Source organism: Microcaecilia unicolor, chromosome 5 (genome assembly GCF_901765095.1).
Source record: "Microcaecilia unicolor chromosome 5, aMicUni1.1, whole genome shotgun sequence".
Lineage (NCBI taxonomy): Eukaryota > Metazoa > Chordata > Amphibia > Gymnophiona > Siphonopidae > Microcaecilia > Microcaecilia unicolor.
This window is the reverse complement of record NC_044035.1, coordinates 56,957,366-56,983,004: the sequence shown is the minus strand read 5'-3', so window position 1 is coordinate 56,983,004 and position 25,639 is coordinate 56,957,366. Positions and strand designations below refer to the sequence as shown.

At 44.1% G+C, this 25,639-nt stretch overlaps 1 protein-coding gene and 1 long non-coding RNA gene across 2 annotated transcripts in view; one reads left to right on the top strand and one right to left on the bottom strand.

Annotated features, from left to right (window-relative positions):
* Window positions 1-25,639, top strand: part of GOT1 (glutamic-oxaloacetic transaminase 1) — a 50,384-nt gene that overhangs the window by 20,053 nt on the left and 4,692 nt on the right. The window contains exons 2-6 of the mRNA XM_030202920.1: window positions 4,139-4,320; window positions 11,629-11,752; window positions 17,432-17,544; window positions 20,700-20,804; window positions 24,847-24,997. Coding sequence (XP_030058780.1) covers window positions 4,139-4,320; window positions 11,629-11,752; window positions 17,432-17,544; window positions 20,700-20,804; window positions 24,847-24,997 — 675 coding nt within the window. The remainder of the gene's footprint in view (window positions 1-4,138; window positions 4,321-11,628; window positions 11,753-17,431; window positions 17,545-20,699; window positions 20,805-24,846; window positions 24,998-25,639) is intronic.
* LOC115470045 lies at window positions 15,346-18,514 on the bottom strand. The gene is made up of 3 exons (XR_003942110.1): window positions 18,504-18,514; window positions 17,965-17,971; window positions 15,346-15,494 (listed from the first exon to the last, which is right to left on the bottom strand). It is a non-coding gene; the product is annotated as an uncharacterized LOC115470045 (long non-coding RNA).

The window sequence follows — 25,639 nt, the reverse complement described above, 5'->3', positions numbered from 1 at the left end:
ACTTCCGAAAAGAACTGAAGACCTACCTTTTCCAAAAGTTCTATAACCGAAGGCGTAAGCTAAAGATGGTCTACACCACTTTCTAACTGAAAAAAAACACAACTGTAACTTCACCTAACTAAATTGTAAGCCACTTTGAACCGAAACTTATTTTTGGAAAATGGTGGGATACAAGAATGCATAAATAGTTTTGGTAACAGTATATAAGCTATGATTGTTGATGGAGATTTACATGCAGAATTAAAAAAAAGAAAACAAGAAAATGCATAATCAGTTATTAGAGCTATATTTCCAGAATTTACCCAAGGTGGTGGATGAAAGGTGTTCAGCTTGTTCTTGGGGCTGATGATTCCTTTAGCACATAAGTTTAAGGTTGTCTTGTTTTGAAAATGTTTATATATAGTATCTGCCTCAGTGGAATATTTATATCAATGCCTTGTGGCTGTTGAATATGGAAATAGTGTTATGGCAGTGACTTGTACAGTCTCTGTACAGCTACTGAATATGAAATTTCAGAAAATAGCACACAAATTCACCAAACCTTTTTCCTCAAGAGGAGAATCTCCTCTATGGGAAATTGTTTATACAGACCTGTTGGTCTATTTTTAATCAAAATAAACTTTAAGGCCCATATTCAAAGTGATTTAAGCGGGCAGGAGACCATCCTGGCCGCTTAAATAGCTTCCCGGCACTTAACCGGACAGTGCTGCTAAATATCCCCTGAGACCGCCCAAACAAAAGTGGGCAGGTCAGGGTTTGCACTGTGGACGAGCCCAGGTTATGTGGGTACCGACAATATTTGGTGCTGGCACACGCTTAGCTAAGTGGCTTCATTTAGGACAACTCCAGAGCTGTCCTACATAAGGCTGCTTAGCTATGTGGATGCCGGCTCTGAATATTGGGCCAGCACCCACATAACTTTTTTTTTTTTTTTTTAACTAAAGCCCCCCTGCCAATGTCCCCTTCTTTCCCTCCTAGCCCTTATCAAGATCCCTTCCCCCCCCCCCCCCCCAACCATGCAGGCAGGCCCTCCCTCCAGCTACCTGTATCTCTGGTGGTCCAGCGAGCTCGTTGGGGGCAGGAGTCAGCCTCTCACTCCTGCCCCTATCAGCACTGGTCTAAAATGGCTGTTGTGACCTTGTGCTCCTGCCCCCCCCCAACGAGCCCACTGGACCACCAGGGATACAGGTAGGCCTGGAGGGAGGGCCTGCCTACATGACTGGGGAGGGGGGTTGTGATAAGAGCTGGGAGAGGGGAGGGAAAGAAGCGAACATTGGCGGGGGGCCTTGAGTGGGCTCGGGGGCTTTAGTAAAGAAAAAAAATAAATTAAAAAACATTTTTAAAAGTTACGCGGGCCAGCCGGCCTGATATTCAGCCAGGGCCGCATAACTTTTATTTGTCCCTGGCTGAATATCTGCCAGGCCCACATAAGTGCTGGGCGCCCAGCCCACCCAAAATAATCCCCGATATTCAATGAGAGTGCCCAGACGTGGCCTGGCACTGAATAGTGGGAGGTAAGTTAGGCAGCGATGGTCAGCATTTAAAAAAAAGCTGACTGTTGCTGGCTGAATATCGGTTTGTTATTCCTTGACTCCTGAGTTAATTGACTTTTTTTTTTTTTTTGGTCCTACCCTGTTTCTTTTCCTTTGTCATTTTATTGTAGGGGATCTTCTCTCCTTGGTGTTTTGTTACTAGGCTTGTCATCAACTCTCTAAATTGAATCGAAAACCTTAACTGAAATTTATAAGGGCTTTGCTAGACACGATGAAGTGATACATTGCAGGCATACCCGATCATGATTTATCTCTGCCCCATCCAGGGCACAGACCGTAGAAGTCTGCCTGGTATTGTCCTTGCTCTAAAATAGCCATGGCATTTCTTGCCCAGAGCTGCCTGTGTCTGAAGTGGGAATCGAACCCAGTTCCCCAGGACCAAAGTCCACCACACTAACCACTAGGCGACTCCTCCACTAGCAACATTCCATGTAGAAGCCTGCCCTTGCAGCCGCGCAGGCTTCTGTTTCTGTGAGTCTGACGTCCTGCATGTGCAAGTCACTTAACCCTCCATTGCCCCAGGTACAAATAAGTACCTGTATATGTAAGCCGCATTGAGCCTGCCATGAGTGGGAAAGCGCGGGGTACAAATGTAACAAAAAAAAAAATAAAACAGTCCGATTATGAGCTGGGTCATCTTAGATTTATCATGTATAAGAGCCGCTGATCTAGCAAGCATTCAGGCAGACAAGTGGGATTGCCGGTTGTCACTTACATTCTCATGAGTGGTCCCCGAATCGGAGCATAATGAATAGCACTTCTTCTTTCACTAGAGAGCTCCAAGATATTCCTTTTGGCCACAGTAAGGTGCCAGCATTCTGCTGGTCAGATAGCAATAGCAGAGTACACATATCTCTCTATATAAAACGCACCTCCAACATTCTAATGAACTCTCAAGTTTCCCAACATTCTAAATGTGTCATGGTGTAGATTGCTTTTTCTCCATGAGTGTCTGCCCCACCCTCGCGTCACAACGTGACCCCTTGGGATCTCCTGCTTCTTTTCAAAAACACCTTGACGGGGGGGGGGGGGGCCCCTGCCGCACACTCTCATTCTTTCTCACACACACACACTCACTCACACACTCTCACACCGCCTCAAACTATGTCATACCCACCCACACTCGCACATTCACTCCGTCTCTCTCTCTCACACAGTCACTCTCACATACACTCTCTCAAACATACACACTCCGCTGAAAACCTTGCTAGCGCCCGTTTCATTGGTCTCAGAAACGGGCCTTTTTTACTAGTCCCCAAATAATCTCTAGCAGAAAACTTCAGAAAACGCAACATCAGAAAACTCAAGAGACCAGGAAACTATAATTCAGCTTTTTCTTGGCTAAGACAAAATCCTTTTCCAGTTCTCTCAGGATTTATTCATCAGGAGATCAATCAGGCTAGACATTTCTCCTACTCTGATTTTAAAGAACCAAGGATCCTTTTTAAAAATCCCAACCTTGAGTTCCTCTCCCTTCCTAGGTGTTGAAAGCGTCTTATGATCTCTCCCGTTCAGTGTCTCATGTACTTCTCACTTCTAGGAAGAAATCCACTAGAAATTTATGATTGCATATGGTGGAGGTTTGTTTTCTGGTGTGATGGGAAGAACCTAGATTCCGTGTTCTGTTCCATGCAAAAATAATCTTGAAGAGGTAAAATAGACTGATTGAAAATACCCTGTTGAAATGTGGCTAAAAGTGGGTGTGGGTTTCGTAGTGTACAATATTTGTTTAGCTGTTGGAAAACAAAGACCCATTTATCTGGGCGTATTTAAGCTGAGGGAGGAAAATGGTAAGCATACGCATTTATCAACTCTTTGTGCTCTGTTTTGTGCCTTCATCTTCCACACAAATGACACATGCACATGTGACCCTTTTAACGTGCACTTTCCACTTACTAATTTTCACAGAACAATGTGGGTTAAATTTGCAGAAAATATGTGCATTAAGAGCAAACATGTAGTTTGCAAGCAGGTGGGCTATTTGAAAACTGATCCCTGAAATATTTGCATTCCATACCTACATTAAAAAAAAATGTAACAGATTACATAGAACCGCTATAGCTTTTACCGCCAGCCTATTTCGTGCTTGATAGCTAGGATAGCAATATTTAGAGTGTGGGGGAGTTGCAGATCTGACTGTACTTTATGCTCAAATTTTCAGGGGTAACTACTTACAGATCGTATCCTTTAAAATATCTGCTGGCCCTCTTGTGCCAGTGGGATCTCCTATCCCGCAAAGAATGCGGGATAAAGAACACACCAAGATTTTGGAATGAAATCCTGTCGCACAGTTCAGTTGGCCCACCCTTCAGCTCTATCCCTTTGCTCTGCAGAGGGAGAGGGCAATTTGTCCATGAAATCCCTTTTGAAAATTGCCCCTAAATGTAAATTAACAAAATATTATTTTCTCTCTTTTGTATGATACTGACAAAAGTGACCTCTTAAATTATTCTGTTTTTTCTTTCTAGTCTGTTCTGTTGGTGAAAGGAACCTTCCACAAGTAAACTTCTATGTTTGCCTTTCTAGTTAGCTGCAAAAATGCCAGACACAGAATGAACTATTGTTTATTTCTTTTTTCTTTGCAGCTTATCGCACTGATGATTCACAGCCCTGGGTCCTGCCAGTAGTGAAGAAAGTAGAGCATCAGATTGCAAAAAATGACAGTTTAAACCATGAGTACCTGCCAATCCTTGGACTACCTGAATTTCGGTCTAGCGCCTCTAAAATTGCACTGGGAGAGAAGAGCCAAGCCATCCTGGAAAATAGGGTACATTTTGAAGAGGCAGTTTAGAAGAGAGGAGAGATGAATAAAGAAAAGATGAAGTAGAATAGTCATTTACAAGTATCTTACATAACTTTCTAAAGAAAGAGGACCCAGTATGATGATTAATTACATTTTTTGATTTTAAATGCATTATTTTAGCAAGCTCTCTTTTGATTGTCTGCATGTGATTTTTCTATAGTTATATACATTTGAGCACACAATCAAAATAGAAAGTGAAGGTTCTGGTATTTTCTGAGGACAGCAGGCCATTCGTTCTCGCATGTTCGTGCCATCATCTGTGTCGCCTGGTGTGGGACTAATATGTCTTTAAAAGCACATGTAGTGTCCCCACTGCAAGAGCGCAGGATCCAGCAGTACAATAATATAGCATGCAATCAACTTCAAAGGGAGGTGGAAGAGTATATGAGAATGAATGGCCTGCTTGTCCTTGGAGAATACCTGCTACAGGTAAGTATCTTCGCTTTCTCCGAGGACAAGCAGGCAATATCCTCACATGTGGGAATCCCTGGCGACTAAGCTCACCGAAAACAACAACCATTGGTCAATTGGATTTCGCAACGGTGAGGTCAAAATACTGATGTGTGAGAGTGCAGCCTGGAACAGAACAAAACGGGCCAAGGGGGGGGGGAGGTGGAGTTGGATTCTAGACCCCAAACAAATTTGTCAGCACTGTCTGTCCAAACCAACTATCACGTCGAGTATCTTGCTCATGGCAGTAGTGAGATGTGAATGTGTGGACCGAAGACCACGTTGCAGCCTTGCAAATCTGTTCAATGGAGGTTGACCTCAAATGGCTATCTATGCCGCCATAGCTCTGACATTATGAGCCTTGACATATGACCCTCAAGAGTTAGCTCAGCTTGGGTGTAAGTGAAAGAAATGAAATCTGCCAGCCAATTGGTGATTTGTACATTTCCTGATGGCAACTCCCATCCTTTTGGGATCAAAAGAAACAAAAAGCTGAGTGAACAGTCTGTAGGGCCTAGCCCGCTCCAAGTAAAAGGCCAATGCTCACTTGCAGTCCAGGATGTGCAGTGCACTTTTGCCAGGATGGTCATGAGGTTTGGAAATGAATGTTGGAACAACAATCAACTGGTTCGGATGGGACTCCCATACAACCTTAGGTAGGAACTTAGGGTGCGTGCAGAGAATTACTCTGTTGTGATTAAACTTAGTGTAACGTGGATCTGCGACTAGGGCCTGAAGCTCACTGACTCTGCAAACTGAAGTAACAGCCACCAAGAAAATGATAGTCCAGGTCAAGTGCTTCAGATATCAGGAGTTAAGTTGCTTAAAAGGAGCTTTCATCAGCTGGGTGAGGACAACGTTGAGATGCCATGACACAGGTGGAGGTTTGACAGGGGGCTTTGTCAAATCACACTGACCACCCTTCAACATCTTTAGTCCTTCTGTGACTGTTCTCTTGTGCTTGACTGCTTAAATATTTTAAATTTAAATGCTTTACTTTTTGTCTATTAGATTGTAAGCTCTTTGAGCAGGGACTTTCTTTCTTCTGTGTTTGTACAGCGCTGCGTACACTTTGTAGCGCTCTAGAAATGTTAAATAGTAGTATTAGTAAAAGCAAACCTCTCCTGAAGCAAACAACTAGAGGCTGTCCAGAGATGGGCTTACCCTCTGCACAGTGATGGTAAACACTAATTGTACTGAGGTGAACTGGTCTTGAGACCAGACTCTGATAGGTGTAGAAGGTATCAAAGCAGGATCTCTGTAGGGCAAGAAAGAGGATCTAGGGCCTTGCCCTCACACCAGATGACAAACCTCCTCCAATTGAAAAAGTAACACCTCTTTGTGGAATCTTTCCTGGAAACCAGCAAGACCTTGGAGACACCTTCAGGAAGATGTAAGGAAGTAAATTCTAAACCCTCAACATCCAGAGACTGGAGGTTGGGATGTAGAAGAGATCCCTCATTCTGCGTGATGAGGTTCGGAAAACACTCCAATCTCCAAAGTTCTTCGGAGACAACTCCAGAAGAAACAGGATCCAGATTTGCCTGGGCCAGTATGGAGCAGTGAGGATCATGGTTCCTTGTTCTTGCTTGAGGTTCAGCAAAGACTTCCCCATAAGAGGGGTAGGAGGCTATGCATACAGAAGACCAGTCCCCCAATGAAGGAGAAAGACATCTGATGCTAGTCTGTTGTGGGCCTAGAGCGTGACACAGTACTGAAGGACTTTATGATTAAACTGAGTAGCAAAGAGCTCCATCAAGGGAGTGCCCCACACTTGGAAGATCTCACAGGCTAAGCCCATGCAGATGGACCACTCATTCAGTTGCATGACCCTGTTCAGTCTGTTGTCCAGGCTGTTGGATTTGCCCGCCAGGTAAGTGTTCTTGTGCATCCCATTCTGGACTGCTCAGTGCCACATCGAACAGCCTCCTGCCACAGCGGGCGTATTCTGATTCCCCCATTTGTGTTGGTGTTTGGTGTAGTACATTGCCGCCTGATTGTACTCATTCAAACGGACAGTTTGGTTGAGAAGAAGATCTCTGAAAGCCTTTAGTGGATTCCAGATTGCCCATATCTCCAGAAGGTTGATATGGAGATCTGTCTCCTGGGCTGACCAAGCACCTTCAGTGCGAAGCCTGTTTGTGAGCTCCCCACCCCAAGTGGGATGCATTTGTCATCAGCACCCTCTAGGCTGAGGCATTTGGATTGGAAGTCCCACAGGTAAACTGGATCAAATTATCCACCAGAGCAGAGACTGGACTAACTCTGGCGTCACTCAGATGACACCTAACATAGTAACACAGTAAATGACGGCAGATAAAGACCTGAATGGGTAAACTGGGTAATACTTTATATGTGTATCCGAGTTTGATTTGTCCCTGCCTTTCTCAGGGCACAGACCGTAGAAGTCCGCCCTGCACCGGTTTTATTCTCCAAATACCGGCGTCGCCACCCAATGTCCACTAAGATTCCATAGAGCCATTCTTTTAAACAGGATTCCTTTGTGTTTATCCCACGCATGTTTGAATTCTATTACTGTTTTCATCTCCACCAGCTCCCGCAGGAGGGTATTCCATGTATCCACCACCCTCTCCGTGAAAACATACTTCCTGACATTACTCCTGAGTCTGCCCCCATTCAACCTCAAATCATGTCCTCTAGTTCTACTAGGTTTCCCGAGGCTTGACACCACTGGGAAGCTAGGCTTCACTGGGCAGTTCTCATGTGAAGACGTGTCATGGGTATGACATGGACGGTGGAGGTCATGTAGCCCAACAACCTTAACATCTGCCGAGCTTTGATCTTCTGGCTGGCTTGGATCTGAGTGGCAAGTGTCTGCCCTTGGCACAGGGAGAAAGACCCATTCCTGCTGTGTATCTAGCAGGGCTCCTGTGAACTCCATTCATTGAATGGGATGGAGATGGGACTTGGGCAGTTTTAAAATGAACTCTAGTATCTCGAACACCTGAATAGTTCTCTGCATGGACTTCTGAGCACCGGCCTTTGACATGCTCTTCACTAGCCAATCATCCACACATGGATTCCCAGTCTGTGCAGCGACGCTGTCACTACTGCGTGACACTTGGCAAAGACCCTGGGAGTTGACACAAGGCTTGAAGGCAACACACAGTACTGGAAGTGATGTGTGCCCATCTGAAATTGAAGATACTTCCTGTGAACTGGAAGTATCGGGATGTGGGTGTAAACATCCTTTAAGTCCAGAGAGCACAGTCAGTCGTTTGTCTGAACTTTTCTTTGACCAGGAATTTGTTCAGGGCCCTTAGGTCTAGGATTTGACACATCCTTCCTGTTTTCACTGGCACAACGAAGTACCTGGAATAGAATTCCTTCCCTCCTTCCCCTGGTGGAACAGGCTCAACCGTGTGGGCGGAGATTACCTCTGCAAGTACTTTCTTGTGCTGAGAGCAGATGTGAGATGCTGTTGGTGGGCATTTAATGGTCTGTGCCACCAAATGCAAGGTGTAACTGAGATGGACTATTTGAAGAACACAGTCAGAGGTTACAAGGGGCCACTTTTCTTGGAAAAAATTCAGCGCCCCCCCCCCCCCCAACCAGCAGCTCGTGTAGGACGGTCACATTTACTGCGGCAATGCTCTGCTGGAGCCAGTTAAAACTCATTCTCGGCTTTGTCTGCGGAGCTGACTGGGCCTTGGGCGCATGCTGTTGAAGAGAGGGAGGTCTCTGAGATTGAGCCTGCTGAGCGAGCACACCTACACTTCTGAGAGTTGTAGGGACTCGTCTTCGACTTGCCCAAAAACCTGGATGAGGAGGAAGGTGCAGAAGAGATCTGGTGGGATAGAGTATCAGTGGTGTTAGTGTGTTTCTTGATGAGGTCGACCTCCTCCATCTCGTCTCCAAAAAGGTTATCCCCCTGGCAGTGGCATCCACTAACCTCTGCTGGACTGCCAAGTCCAAGTCAGAGACATCGCGATACTCTGGGCAGAGATCCTGGACGCCACATCAAAGGTGTCATAGGCACCCCTGGCCAAGAACTTTTGACAGGTCTGCTGTGTGACCAACTGGCAGAGAGATGCGGCCTGCTCTTGTGGGAGAGAATCCACCAAATCAGACATACTCCGCACCAAGTTCCGTAAGTATAGGCTCATGTAGAGCTGGCAAGATTGAATACAGGAGATGAAAATAGAGACCTGATACATCTTCTGCCCAAAAGAATTCAGGGTCTAGCTTCTCTGCCATGGGGTCTGAAGCATAGACTCTAGAACTCATAGCTTTTTTGAGTGTGCATTCCACCACCAGGGAGTGATGAGGTTGCTGGGACCTATCAATCCCAGGGGAGCTCTGGATCCGGTACATCGTTTCTGTCTTCTTAGGGAGGACAGGGACTGACAGAGGGGACTCCCAGTTCCACCTGAACGTCCTGCAGGATTATGTGAAGTGGGACTGTCACAGCCTCTCTTGGAGGGGAATCATAGTCCAGGAATTCGAACATATCAGACCTGGGCTTGTCCTCCATCTTATTGATTTGTAACTCCTGTAAATAAATCCAAATCTACAAATAGTCAGTGAAACCAGTCATTTATTTTAGATTTATATAACCTAACCTGTTAACAGGGAGGAGAGACCAGCCTGGACATCGTTCTCCTTAGTCTCTCCTAAACTAAAATCTATAAAATGGTTACATTTTACAGCCCAACCCACAGATGAGGTAATGAATCCGTTCTATTCGGGGATAACAGAATACAAAGATTAGGGGTTAGACAGAATAAAGATGGCCAATCCCAGAACCATAAATAAGTCACTTTGGTGCCTGAGAAAGGGTAAGAAAACATTTTTCAGCAGTCAGCTTATCTTATGCCTGTAGTGCTTGGACAGTCAATTTACATTGATTGGTCCTTTCTGAGGTAAAGGGTGAAGGCTGAAAAGAGAAAGTCAGTCTAAGCATTTTCTACTATTAAGATAGGAGTATTTGCCTTAAATATTTTAGACTTAAAAATTAACTATTCATTCACCAAATCCACAGTCTCTAAACGAATTGGAATGGCAGTTGCCATTTCCCTGACAAAAGATGGAAAGGAAAGGCTCTCAGGTGGAGATTTTCTTCTTTCCTTAGGAGAGGAGGGGTCAGATGGGATACTATAGGACTCCTCCGAGAAGTACTGTGGATCCTCATCAGACTCTCATGAGTGCACCTCATCGTTGTTGGCAAAGAACTAATGGGAGGGCTGAGACCGAGCCTGCCTTGATAAAGAAGAGCCATGTCCTTGAGAGGGGTGTCAAGGTGTTTGGTCCACCCTTGACTCTGACGAAGCTTCCTCCACCGACATTGAGGCGGCTATCGAAACAGGAGCTGCATGCAGCACCGATGTCAGAGACCTCGCCACAGGCTGAGACATGGCAGGTGCAAGCACCCCAGACATCGATGCACTGTTATAAAAGCCTTGCCAAGTGCTCATGGGGCATGACCCAGATGTGCTCATAGAGGCTATCGGGAAAGGCTGGGGCATCGGGTCAGAGACAGGCCGCCGAACTGCCATGGTGGAAACGGATGCCAGGTCGTGGCTGCATGGAGATCTGCACATTGGCACCTCTTGTATGGAGGGGGAGCGATCCTCCTGGTGCCGACACTTCTCAGGGACCAGGGGTGCCCTTGGTGCCCCGGAGCTCCCTGCACCAAGTGTTGAGGGGGATCAATGCCAATGCTTGGCCTTCACCCAATGCTGGTCATCGACGCACCTCGGTACGGACTAGGATGACACTGAATCCTCACGTCACCTCGGGGTCCGGTCCAATGCTGACGATCCTGGGAGCCCTGCACAGCAGTTGGCATTGAGGCAGGTGGAGACCTGCTCGATGCACGCCCACTCCCAGTGTCTGAAACAGGCCTAGGAGTTATGTGTACCGACGCATCCAATGCCGGTGCAACTCTCGACACCAACATCAAGGATTCAGACCAGGCCCCAAAAAGTTTATCTCGCTCAGCCTTTCTGGCCAGCTAGGTCCTTTTCTTCATACAAAGACATAGAACACAGCTTGAAGGGGTATGTTCAGGCCCTAAACACTGAGGACACCAAGAATGAGTGTCTTTGTCAGAGATAGTTCTATTGCACCGGGTACAGCGCTTAAAGCCACTGGGAACCTTCAGTGTTATGGAAGGGAAAACAGTCATGGCCAAATCAAAAGGCTTGATGGTACCAGAAAAAAAAGGGCAAAGCAAGTGAAAAAAATACAGGGAAGGAGTGCTGACCGGAGCTCAGGACTGAGGGCCTAAAGATTTCAAAAAAAAAAAAAAAAAAAGAAAACTTAAGAGGTATTTTTCCCCCAATACAATAAAGGCAGGTAAAAAAAAAAGGAACTAAAGAAAAAATAGGAGAAAAAAATCTCCAAGGGAAGGCACAACTCACTCGAAATAACACTCATGCACCAGATGATGTGAGGAGCAGATGAGAAGAGACTGCTGGTCCTGTGCTTTCGCGGTGGCCGGGAAGGCTTTCACGCATGTGTGTTGGGGATGCGTGTGTTCTTAAAGACATATTAGCTTTAAATGCTCTACACCAGGCAGTGTGGATGATGTCACCCACATGTGAGAATATGGCCTGCTTGTCCTCGGAGAATGAAAAATGTTGAAACTTTCCATTTAGGATGAGTGTGTGGTTTTTACACTGTGTCATGAGAGAACAGCTTTTGTCTGTGCTGTGACTGCAAATCCTAAAATTGCTGTCCATAAATAAAACTTGAAAATGAGAACGAAGTAATAGAAGGAGTCATGGAAAGGATTAAAGTTTAAGTCCGCTTGAAATGTGAAATCTGCATTTCCCAAGCTCTTCCCTTGCTCTGCTTTAGGTAGGAGGTGTTCAGTGTTTGGGTGGTACTGGAGCACTGCGCATTGGAGCTGAATTTCTGAGGCGCTGGTATAATGGGACCAACAACACATCTACGCCAGTCTACATCTCTTCTCCATCCTGGGGTAAGACTTTGCCAAACCCGCTAGGCCTTTAGTACATTCTGCACAACCTGTATTGTAGCTGGAATCGAAGCCTGTTAAATAGGGCAGTTTGCTTGACATCCGGGCTGATAAAGTGGTTCATTCTCATGTCTCTAATGCAATAATTTATCACTTGTTTCCTTTCTCTCACCTTCACATTTTTTGCTCTATTGCAGGGGTGGGCAACCTTTATACACAGAGGGCCACATGAATGTCAGTACTATACTTAGCGGGCCACACACAGAAAATTAACAAATGCACCATATAATTCACTGCCAATAAAATTCAATGTGATGACTGAATGAGTATAAATTATTACAAGAATGGTCTGTTACCATATACTTCTGTCTTTCCAAACAGTTGCTAACATTGTCAATCAAGTCTTGTCCTGTTGTTGCATCCTTCAACAGTTCCACTGACAGCAAAACTCTGGTTAATGATGTTTGTGTACTTCCCATAGTCTTGCTAGTGGCATAAAATTCAATGGCAGGCATGTGCCCACCCCTGCTCTATTGTATTTGTAATGGGCCACTTGGTTTACTGTGAACAAAGTCTGGGAATTTCTTTAAATTGAAGGGTGCATAAAATTTCTGAGCACATTTAAAGAAAAATTCCATATATATTTTTTTTTATATGGATTACTTAATAATTATAAAAGAAAATATTTTGAATAGGAATTTATATTTGCATTTTAAAAATATATATTGTGCAATTTTATTCCCTTACATTATGATGTAATGATATTTAAGTCCTAAGCTGCACAAAAAAAGAAAATGTTTTTTTAAAATTTTACTCCCAGATTAATAGTTTTGGAGTACATGTGGAGGGGCATTTTCTAAAGGACATCTAAGTGCCATAAAAAAAAAATCCACCACCAAATGTCCAAAAAAAGCCCATCTGACAGCCATTTTCTAACAGGAAAAAGGTCACATGAGAAAGACGTCCTTACACTGGAGACATCCATCCTGAACAACTGTTTTACAAACTGGAACATTTAAATTATAAATGAGGGAAAACAAGGCACAAGGATATCTGTCTGGGAGCATTCTTATGAAAATGACCACACAGATGTCCTTGCAGGCCAGAGGAGTAGCCTAATGGTTAGTGCAGTGGACTTTAAAGTTTAAACCAAGGGACACCGGTTGAAATCCCACTGTAACTTTTTTTCCCCTATAAATATGATCCCTACAGGAACAGAAAAATACCTACTGTACACAGGGCTTTTTTTGAGGGGGTACTGAATACTGGCACCTTTTCCATTGTCTGCTAAAATTGACCCCTGGTCCCCAAGTTTTGATGAAAAACCTCAGGCTCTACACACCAATTCTGCCTTGTCATAGATTCTGTGAGTGGTTATAGAGGGCCTGGCTATTGTGGGGAGGGTCCCTCAGTGATCACCCCACCCCCTGAAGGGTGGCCTGGCATTTGAGTACCGGCACCTTTCTCGCTAGATAAAACGCACACCATATATGAATGTACAGCACTTCAATAGCCTTCAGCCTTGCAAGTGTCCTTTATCTTTAGGTACAGTAAGTATTTTTATGTTCCTAGAAGGAGTGCCTGAAAAAAAAAATTAATAGTTACAATGGGATTTGAACCTGTGTCCTTTAGCTTACAGGCCATTGCACTAACCACTAGGCTATTCTTACCTGCTTGGTGCTTTTTTTTCACTATGGCCATAATACCTACACCTGACATATGGCTTGATGCACAAAACTCCAATGTTGTAGGGAACAGCGCTGGAAAAACACCGGCTCAACAGTGAGTGCGCAATACTAATAACGTGCAAATTATATGCATGCTGTTTTGAGCATTGGTCAGTAAAGGGGTCTGAACTAGAGTTGCACAGGGACAGAAATTAACCCATCCTTGCTGGAATCATACCCATCCCCACTGGAATCTTATCTGTCACATGTCCCCGCAAGAATTTAACCAGTCCCCACCCATCCCTGCAAGAATTTAATGGTACCTAAAAAAACAAAAATTCCAATCGGCTCTCTTGATTTCTGGTTTCGAGCCTCAGCACTGCAGGCAAGGAAGAAATGGAAGTGGGAACACTCTGGTGCGCACATGTAAGGCTGATTCACTGGCACTGTGTGCTGAGAGGTCACCACATGCACATATCACTACTACTACTACTACTATGCCTGAGTCAAATCTGAAGCCGGTGCATCAGCACGGGAGCACAGAGGGTTAATGGAAGACTTTCTACTTCTGGGCTGTTAAAGCAAAGAGGAGGAGAAGGTGGCACTCAAAGAACTTGGTAGGTTAGAGGCTGGCACAGGTACAGCTTACACTTCCACAGGAACTCCGCAGGAACTGCTTCCATCCTCAAAGGGACCTTGCAGGAACTTCTTCTGTCCCCACAGGAATCCCACAGATTCCCACGAACCCCATTCCCATGCAGGTCTCTAGTCCGAACATCCCTGGTGCATGCCCACAAGAGCTGTTTCAGTAGGCACAGCTCTTGTGTGTATGTCCAGGGATGATGATCGGACTCCCCAACCAAACAATTCCTAGTAGTCTAGTGGAGCCCTTCCTGACCCCTTGCAAACTCCCTGCTGGTCCAGTAGACCCCTTCCTGACCTCCCCCCCACAAGCCTTGAAAAACTCCCTGGTGGTTCAGCAGACTCCTTCCTGCCCCCCCCCCCCAAACCTTGCTGGTGGTTCAGCAGACCCCTTCCCGCTCCCCCCCAAAAACCTTGCAAAAGCCACCCCCCCTCCTTCCTGCCACAAGCAGAAAGAATCTCTGGTAGTCCAGTAGACCCCCTTTTTCAAGCCCCCTCCCTGCTACCAAAAAAACTTCCATGGTGCGCTAGTAACACCCACCCCTCTAGATATCTTGACAGTGGGAGGCAGGAGGGCAGGAGCAATGCTTGCTCCCTCCTGCCTTTGGGCCTGCCCTTGTCAAAATGGCAATGCCAGCCAGCCCCCTGCCCGGTGCATCCTGGGATGGACTGGGAGGGGCTTAGCACCATGTAACGTATTTAGCCCCTCTCAGTGCATCCCAGGATGCACTGGGCAGGGGCTGAGCATCACCATTTTGACAAGGACGTGTCCAGAGGCAGGAGGGAGTGGATGTTGCGCCTACCCTCCTACCTCCAAATGTTAAGGTATGTGGAGGGGTGGGGGTTAGTTGACCACCATGGAGGTTTTTTGGTAGTGGAAGGGCTTGAGAGGGAGGTCCACTGGACCAGGTGTTTTTTTGCATGTGGGGGGGGGGGGGTTGCTGGACCACCAGGAAGTTCTGCAAGGTTTTGGGGGGGGGGTTAGGAAGTGGTCTGCTGGACCATCAGTGACACCTTAGTTTTCGAGGCGGAGAGTTGAGGCTCCAGTCTGCTTGCACTGTATAGTACAAATGGACTGCTTCCCGTAACGACAACTCCAGACCTGTCGTAAAATTTTGGATATTAAAGTTAGGCGCTTCTTTCTTTGTGGTGCATGGAAACGTCTGTGCATCGCTCATTTTAATACCACTGAGCTCTTTGTAATACATTTGAATGGAATTATTGGTAGCTGTTATGGTGAGCATCGTTGCCAGCAAAGTAAGCTTTGTGCATCAGGCCCATAGAGCCTAGTTTTCCTTTCTGGTTTAACTTTTCAGGGGAGAGGAAGGGGGACTGCAACCACTGAGGGATTAAGGAGGAGTCATGCTTTAATCCCTCCAGTGGTTGGCTGCTGAATCAGAGCATCTTTTTGTAATTTGGATGTGAGTGAAACAGGTCTAGATAAAAAAAAAACATCCTTCTTTTTAAATATTGACTTTTCTTCCTACGTTTTGAAAATTACTGTTGGATCTCTTCTATAGTTTTGCCAAAACATGCCCACAACACCCCCCCTCCCTTACTATCTGGATGAACTGCAGTGTGAACCATCCAAATTCTGACTTTCTAAAATTGGGATTTGGACGTTTTTTCGGATGGACGTTTATTTTAGGCATTTTGAGATATCCATTTGCTTTGAAAATGAGCATCCATAGGCACCTATGTGTCCTTATAAAATAGGACCTAAGTAGGTGCCTACTTGCTCTCTTAAAATAAGTATTCTGTTATAAAATTATCCTCTAAGGAGGCAGTTCTAAACTGGGTGTCTATGTTTAGGCACCTGAACGCTGCATGGTGAGAACCTATTTATAATGGCATCTTGATTCCATTAAGGAATACTAGCATAATCTGGGCATTGATGCTCTTGCATGTAGGCACAGGCAGTTATTGCAGCCATAGAGCTGGCATACCACAGGTGCCTAAATATGTCAGGGATGCATATAACTTACTGAATTCTGTATATTATGTGGGTAAGGAGACATGTCTATGTGCCGTCCATGCGGATGCCCCTTTGTATTTACATGCTGTGGTACTCGCAAGCACCTTTACAGAATGGCGCTTAGTTGCTTGACTTATCACATATGTAACTGTACAGTTACCCGTAAAGGACTAAATTGTATATATCATATCTAAAAAATTGGTGCCGAAATGAAATACGCTTAAGTGCATTCTATAAAGTACACCTTAATTTAGGCGTACTTTATAGAATAATAAATTTCCAAGTGGTTTATAGAATATGCTGAGCGCCAGTCCGTGTGACTAAATTTAGTCATGTTCAGCTAGCCAAGTAAAGCTTGGTGTAAATCCTGATGCCTAAATGAGGCGCGGACTGGGTGTATTCTTTAACAACGTGCATAGATTTTAGAAACGCCTATGATCTGCCCATTCCCCACCCATGGCCACGTCCCCTTTCCAACTAAGCAACTTAGAATTTACGTGCATCACATTATAGAATACGCTTAGACCAGTGGTTCCCAAACCTGGTCCTGGAGGCACCCTAGCCAGTCAGGTTTTCAGGATATCCACAATGAATATTCATAAGAGAGATGCAGTGGAGGCAGTGCATGCAAATCTCTCATAAATATTCATTGTGGATATCCTGAAAACCTGACTGGCTGGGATGCCTCCAGCACCAGGTTTGAGAACCACTGGTTTAGACAGTCCTGTGTATAAATTCTAATCAATGCCAATTAGTGTCAACAATTGCTTGTTAATTATCAATTAGCACTGATTGGCTTGTTAACTAATTAAGGTGCGCGTGCAAATACAGAATACAACCGTATTTGCGTGCACAACTTAAGTCGCGCTAAACAGAATCTGGGGGAAGAGGGCTGCTATTCTGTTCATTTACACAAACATGTATAAATGAACTTGGCTTGAGTCTATTGTGAGTGTAAGGTCCACTGGACCTGTCTCATCTTGAAATGTATCAAGGGAGTTGAATGCATAATTGAAGCATATACAGTCTGTACATGCCCTAAGCTATCTCCAGCTCCACAGACACAGGTGTGGTGATCCTTTCTGGTGAGAGAATGGTCTTCCCCTGAGTCAGGTCTAGCAAAGTTCTATGAATTCTAGTTGAGGTGAAGAGATCAAATGGGATTTGGGGTAATTGATGACGAACACTAGTGATTCTCGAACCCAATTTGATTTTGCACATTGATCACTGAGCTCCTTCCTGAGGTGAAAAGATCTTTACCAGCCAAGTCATCCAGATAAGATATCATGCACCCCTGTAGAAAAGTGACAGCTCTGTTGGTTCATATGAGATATGTATTGCCATTTTGGAGAGATAAATTTGTTTTTGAATTCTAAGTGTTTGTTTGTTTTTTTCCAGAGAACCATAATGCAGTGTTCATTGATGCGGGTTTTAAAGACATACGGACTTACCATTACTGGGATGCTGCTAAGAGAGGGCTGGATCTACAGGGGCTTCTGCAGGATTTACAGGTGGACAGAAATTGGGGATTATGTCTAGTTGTGTTATACCATTAGAGCAGTAATTTCCAAACCTGTCCTGGGGGAACCTCAGCTAGTCAGGGTTTCAGGATTTTCACAATGAATATGCATGAGATAGACTTGCATACCAAGGAGGCAGGGGATACAAATTGATCTCGTGGATATTCTGAAAACCAGGATAGGTTTGGAAATCAGTACATTAGAGGGAGCTGGTCTGTGATACCCAGCTCTTATAAGCTGTAAATCTCACTGGCCCCATTGTAGTTTTTTTTTTTTTCTGAAGCAGTTTCTGCCTAGTAGAATTTTTCTGGAGAGTTGTTGATTTAGATCAGAGAAAGGAAAGAGGATGGGACTTGATATACCACCTTTCTGTGGTTACAGTCAAGTGTTTTACATATTATATACAAGTACCTATTTTCTACCTGGGGCAATGGAGGGTTTAAGTGACTTGCTCAGAGTCACAAGGAGCTGCAGTGGTAATTGAACCCAGTTCACCAGGATCAAAGCCCACTGCACTAACCACTAGACTACGCCTCTATTTCTGTGCTGTACTATACAATTAAGAGGCATGGATTTTAGATTTATTTCTCATTGTTTTCCAGATCTGAGCTCAAGGTGATTTAGATTCAGGTATAGAAGTTTATTTCTCTGCCCAAGTGGATCCACAGTCTGCCTGAGACAATGGAGAGTGAAATAATTGTCCAAGGTTACAAAGAGTGTCTATGGGAGAAGCAGGAATTGAACCCTAGCTTCCCTGGCCTCCAGCCTGTTTCTCTAATCACTAAGTTGCTACCACATATAAAACTTGAGAAGAATGCAGCTATTTTATAAAGGTGCCTATATCTTCATAAACTAGGTTCTTACAATAGCACACAAATGCTCTTCTGAGGCAGGTGTAAATGTGTGCTTGTACTCTACGCATATCCTATATAATAATTCTCACCTCCAACAGGATGTGCCTGGGACCGTGCCTGCCAGAAGTGGTCTGCTAGGCAGGCATGCACTGATCTCAGTGACATCAGTGACAGACAATTTGGCAAAGCAAAACAATCTGAGTGCTGGCCATTAGGACACAGGGTTGATAGGAGAGTTTTAAAAGACTGAAGGAACCGAAAGTGTTAAATGGGGGGAGGGGGGGAGTTCTGAATGACTGAAAGACATGAACATTTGGGAAAGGAAAACAATCTGAATGCTGGCCATTAGGACACAGGGTAGATAGGAGAGTTTTAAAAGACTGAAGGAAACGAACGTGTTAAACTGGAGAAGGGGGGGGGGGAGTTGTGAATGACCTAAAGACATGAACATTTGGGAAAGGAAAACAATCTGAATGCTGGCCATTAGCACACAGGGTACATAGGAGAGTTTTAAAAGACTGAAGGAACCAAAAGTGTTCAGGTGGGGGGGCAAGTTCTGAATGAATGAAAGAAATGAAAATTTATGAGAGCAGCACAATCTGAATGCCGGGCATTTGTACACAGGGTAGATAGGACACTTTTTTAAAAAAATGAAGGACGTGAAAGTATTACATCTTGGGGGAGGGGTGAGGAGGAAAGCGGTGGGGTATCCGGATACTGGGCGTTAGGGCCACGGGGGTACATAGACTTTTGAAAGCCTTAAGGAACCCAAAGTGTGGGAAGGAGGAGGAAAAGGAGGGGAGGGAACGGGGTGAGGGGCATTAGGAATAGGGGAGGGGGCCCTGTCACACACTCTCATTCTCACTCACACACTGTCACACAGTCTCACTCTGTCACACACCTGCACATTCACTCTGGCTCTCTCTCTCTCTCAAACATACACACTCCCAGGAAAACCTTGCTAGCGCCCGTTTCATTCGTTCCAGAAACGGGCCTTTTTTACTTGTATTATATAAACTCCAGCCCGGCTGTGCCCTAGCTCTGCCCTTTGAATGCTTTTGTTGCGTTAAAGAACATATGCTCTTGATGGTGTACTTACTTGTAAACATGTATATTTATTTATTTATTACATTTGTATCCCGCGCTTTCCCGCTCATCGGAGGCTCAATGCGGCTATACCCATGCAGTTTTTCTTCATGCAAAACATGGTTTACACGTGCTCCGTTGAATCCTAGTGGACTATTGCTAGGGAGATTTTGCACCTTTTGAACCTAGGCATCGATGAGTCAGGAGAAACAGAGGATCATTCTTATCCTCCTTCCCCACTAGTCACCAGGGAAACTACTAGTAACTGTTGGGGGTGGGGGGAGGGAGGGATGGGGATGATAGGGAGGTAGGAGGCATTAAGAATCATTGCTTTAGATGAATTGTAGTGGAGTGTATATGAGCAATTCTGATAGCAGGGGTCAGACCAAGCAGCACTGTAGTGATTGAACTAGAAGGAGGTTTCTCTCAAGTCTAAACATGGGCGGACTGACCATTTAGGCAACTGGACAGTGCCCAAGGGCCCAGAGGCTCTGCACTACAGCCCTCCCCGGTCCTACCTTTAAAGGCTGGTGATCTAGTGGCCTCTGCCGGGGGAACATGTTCTTTCCTGCCCGCTGTGCTGCTGCTATTCCTCCTGCCCAGCACCGCCATACTTTAAAAATGGCAGCTGAGACACCCTGCGGAAATCTCACGAGACTGTCAAGACCTGCAAGACTACCGCGGGTAGTCTCGGCTGCCATTTCGAAAGCACAGTGGCGCTGGCAGGCGGGGAAATAATGGCAGCACAGTGGGCAGGAAAGAACATGCTCCCCCCCAGAGACCACTAGACTACAAAGGCCCTTCAGGTAGGACCAGGGCAGCAGGAGTGTTGGCTGCGGCGGTAGGGGGGGGCGACAGTAGGGTGTGTGTCGGGCAGCAGCTGGGCGGAGGGCACAGACCACCCTCAGTGCCCGGGGGCCCAGACCACTCTCAGTCTGCCCCTGAGTCTAAATGTAAATCGGTGTTCCTTGGAGCTGTTGTGTTGTAGAGGTGTGGGAGAGAAACATGGTTAAGATATGATTTTAAAAAGGGTTTGACTATCTACAAAAAAGCAAGGGGGGGGGGGGGGAGAAAAAGTGGATTAGTTAGCTTTTTTTTTTTGTCAATATGGGTAATCAGTGTATTACCGTAGCTGCTTTTGTATTGAGCAAGAATATTATCACGTGCTTTCAAAGTAACTGAAAAATGTCCTTTTTTTCACTTAAGAGTGCACCAGATTTCTCTATCGTTGTCCTTCATGCCTGTGCACATAATCCAACTGGAACAGACCCCACTCCAGATGAATGGAAGAAGATTGCAGAGGTTATGAAGGTAGACAAGAAAAAAAAAATCAACAATGACTTGCACTCAATTTGTAGAGCAGTTAGTTGCCATCTTATATTTTACAAGTATGTTTTGTGTGTAGAATGGACCCAAGAAAGTTTTAAATTGCTGCTGCAGCACTGTTTCTACTCGTGGAATACAGTGATAGAAACCATAAGTATCATTTCATCAAAATTCTAAATGAATTTAGGGTTTGTGGATGATGCCACATTGAAATACTATAATTAATAGAAATAGACTGGCGTGGATCTTTCTGAGACGTGTACACAGTACATCTAATTTATAGAGTCTTTGGGGTTCAATACTAACAGCTTAAAAGAGAAACAAGCACAGTGGGGATATTTTGTTTTAGTTTGTTGCTTTGCCTGTTGATTGTACATCGTGTGTCAAAATAATGGGACCTTTTTTTTTCTTCTACGTTGTATTTAACAACAACAACAAAACCTATACAAAGCTTGTTTTCTGCTTAACTCTGTCAAAACTTGACCAATTTCAGTAAAATTCAGCATATATCATCCTGAATAAATTTGCAATAAGCCTACACTCATGCTGGCCAACTCACCTAAATGATGTCACTTCATTACCTGGTTCTTCTGCTGTCGCAGTGTTTTCTTCAGTGCGAGCTGATCGAGCCCTGCTGCTTCCTGACTGGCAATCAGTTGAGCCTGTTTCTCACAATTTCTTCAAAACATATTTTGTGCTTACCTTCTTCCACCTCTTTTCTGGAAACTCTTGCACCAGTTTATGAGAACCATAAACTTTTGCCAGATACAGATCTCTCTATATAAAAGGCAACACCAACGTTCTATGAAGCCTCCAGCCGGAAGTGTGAAGGGGGCGAGATATCCGGTTTCCCTATGAGTGTCTGCCCTGCCCTCTCTGTAACACAGTCAGTGAAGGAAAACAGCAGAGCACGAAATCAAATCGCTGGCTCTGTAACAGTGAAGGACTCAGAGGGGGGAGGGGAGAGAGGCCAGAGGGCAGGGACACACACACTCCCACATGCACACAGAAGAAAACATTGCTAGCCCCCGTTTCATTTGCATCAGAAACGGGGCTTTTTTACTAGTTTTTAATAAGGATCAGATCCTCCTAACTGAAAACTTTGGAAACTGTTTATGTTTAAAGGAAAATTGCATCTGAGTGTATCATGATGATAATCACTAGATGGTGGCAATGCTTTAAGGGGCTCTTTCACTAAGCCTAGGTAAAACGTGGCTTGCAGCAGTGCAGGCACATCTTTTGGGCACGTCCTCGGTCATTTTTTGCCGTGTCCTGGAAAAAGGGCATTAGTGCCCTGAGCAATTTCAGAAGCTGCTCCGGTAGCAGTTGACTTCAAAGCACACTCACTGTCAACGTTATTAACCAAGTTGAAGATTTAAGTCAGGAGGTCACTCTGTCTTTGCATGTAGTGGGTCTGCATTTCATACTTGCACTTCAAATTGACAGTGCAAATAACTTCGAAAAAAAGTTTGTATGCAAATTAATTTTGAATATAACATTCTTAGGGGTCCTTTTACTAAGGTGCACTAATGTATTTAGTGCATGCTAAATGCTGAGCAGCCCATTGTATGCCTATGGGCTGCATGTCACCTAACGCACACAATGATTAGCACACACTAAATACTATGCAGCCCATGGAAATATAATTTGCTACATGGCAGCGTGTGCTAATGATTGCCACACACTAAATCCATTAGTGTGCCTTAGTAAAAGGACCTCTTAGTGTTCTTATTTATTGTTTTCATTTATTCATGTGACATTTTGAAGTAACTTTATTATGTGAAGTTTACAAAGAATGTTTATCACGCTTATATGCTGGTTGCATGGTCATTTTGTAGCTCTGTCATAGTCCTGTTTGAGAACCAAGTTTTATTATTGTATAACCCGGCCATTTATTTGTTATAGAAAAAAATAAAAGGGGTCCCGTTATTTTGAAATACAGCGTATAATTTCATTATCACATTTCTGTAGAGTATATATGTGTTACTTAAATAGGGTAATAATTCCAGGTTTAGGGGAGGGGGGAAGCTGGGCCAAACTTGCTTATATGAAGCTGTAATTCTGATTTCCCCTAAGAAAAATAGAGCTGCATCTCCTACATTGGTCTCAAGAGAACAGTGGTTTCGATCATTTCTGCCTGGAAAGAGTATTATTGTTTCTTGGCAAAATGAGATTCCCTCTATTTGCCCACTGCCTTATGGCATTCCCCAGGGGTCTGTACTTTTTACCACTTTTGTTCAATGTTTAAATGGTGCCGTTGGGTGACATTGTTTAAAAAAAAAAAAAAAAAAACCCAACATAAACTGGAATGTCATATTTCTGCTTCTTTGAGTGGGTAAGAATCAGGGATTTGGAATCCACAGATTGAATACTTGTCTGTAGAATATTTTGGAACTGTTGGACTGTAGTAATGCCAAGATTTTGAGCTACAGGGATGCTTTTATATGGATTTAGCAACTAAGATAAGTCAATGTGATTTTAATATTTTTTCAGTGGGCACGTTTGTTTTGTTAAATTGAGGGGTGCGATGATACAGTTGAAGGACCTCCGATGTTCAGAGGTCTCCTAAAATTTGAGCACCCGTAATTTTATTTTTGTTCAGGTTATATCCCTCTATATTGTGTAGTTGATTCTTTGTTAGAGAACTAATATATATTTGACACAATTTTTGTTTTTCTGGAATGGTTGGAAGAAAACAATCAGTTGAAATCAAATCCAGTGAAGACAGATGCTGTACAGCTTTAGTTGAAGAGGAAGAGGATTGCGGATAAATCCAGTTGTTGCAGATATAAAACAAAGACTGTGTGGCCCTCTGAGAAATTTAGGGGGCCCTTTTACAGAGGTGCGCCAAAAAGTGGCCTGCGGTAGTGTAGGTGCGTGTATTGGATGCGTACTGGACTATTTCTCCACTGCATCTGGGGAAAAAGGGGGGGGGTTGGGGCCGGGAAATGGATGTGCGGCAAAATGAAAACCACAGCGCGTCAGTTTACAGCCTGAGCTCTTAATGCCACCCATTGACTTGGCGGTAAGGGCTCACATGTTACCTGCGCGGTAACTGTCCAGCACGTGCTAACTGCCGATTACTGCCTGGAATGTCCCCACAGTAGAAAATAGAAAATGATTTTCTACCGTGAGTTTTTGGTGCACGCCAGACTTGGAATTACCGTCAGGTGCACGTGCTAGCCAGGCGATAATGCCGATTTGACGCAGGCTGCAAGCATGTAGGCCCTTATGCACCTTTGTAAAAGGGCCCCTTGGTGCTCTTTTGGATGAGCACTTGATGTTTCAGTCACAGATTTCTGAAGTAGTTTCATCAGTGTTGACAGTTTGTGGCAAATTTGTCGTAGACCTTTTATAAAATTCAGAAAGTTGGTGGTCCTATTTATTTTGTCTTGGTGGAATGTAGTGTATTATGGTTTGTTTGATAGCTTCAGTTATTTCAAAATACTGCAGCAGAGTTAAGCTTTAGAACATGGAAATATGATCATATGACTTCCTTATAGAGATTTTTACATTGGCTTCCTCTTAGGGCTTGGACTATATTTAAGATCTTGATATGGGTCAATTTAAGTGTCAGTTTATTTGGGAGCTACTTTGACGGTATTGTTGGTGACATATGCACTGTAACAACAGTGTGAGGTAATCACAGAAGATGTTGTATATTCCTTTCCGTTCAGAGGTAAGGCAGCTATTTCTAGGAGGCTGATGTTTAGGTGTTATGGTCCTGTGCTGTGGAGTTCTCTTGCTGTTGACATGAAAATAGAAATTATTTGTGTTATTGAAAAATACTGAAAGCATGGTTATTTGGCCACTATTTAGGAGAAGGAGAGGTTTTCCTGGAGTAATAAAAAATATTAATTATACTGAGGAATGAATGTTATTTGCTTTTTATTACTGTTTGACTGTATGTTTTATAACTTTAAATTACCTAATTTATGATTGCAACTGCCTCCTTATTGATTGTGAGGCAGAATAGCGAGTATTAGTCAATAAATAAATAAATACATGGATTTCCCCTCCAACCCAGGTGAGGCACCTGTTTCCATTTTTCGACTCGGCCTACCAAGGCTTTGCCTCTGGGAACCTGGATAAGGATGCCTGGGCTGTACGCTACTTTGAGTCGAAGGGGTTTGAGCTGTTTTGTGCTCAGTCATTCTCAAAGAACTTTGGATTGTACAGTGAGTATCCATATGGACTGGATAATTGAAAAATGAATTTTAACCTCATTCCTGCAGTGGAAGTCAATTTTGGATCTAAACGTGGTTTCATAATGTAGTATATTTCAGAGGAATATACAAACTCTAGACCTGATTTGCTGATATTGGGGCTCATTTTCAAAGCACTTAGACTTACAAAGTTCCATAGGTTACTATGGAGCTTTGTTATGCTGAGGGCTCCTTTTACTAAGCCACAGAACTATTGGGTTCACATAAAAAGGATACCTGTTGACCATCTATTACTAAATATTTTCTAAAAAGGAAAGTGTTTAACCATTTACAAATTGACAAATTAGTATTTATGCATCTGATGGTCTTGGGAAGAGAATTCTACCATTTAGTTCCTTAGTAAGCAAACTCTTCAGAAAAAACTTAGAAAATGAAGAAGCAGATAGTCCCTTGAACCCAATACTGCATTTTGAATCGAAAGTTTGACTAAACCTTGCATATAACCTGTAGCCATGCCAAATAATGATATACACAGTTTAAAAGCCAAACATGCCTTAATTGGGAGCCAGGGCAAAGCAAAGGTGTCGTGGTCTTGTATTGTGAAACCTTAAAAATTACACATACCGCCGTATTCTGAGCTGTCTGCAATTCTTT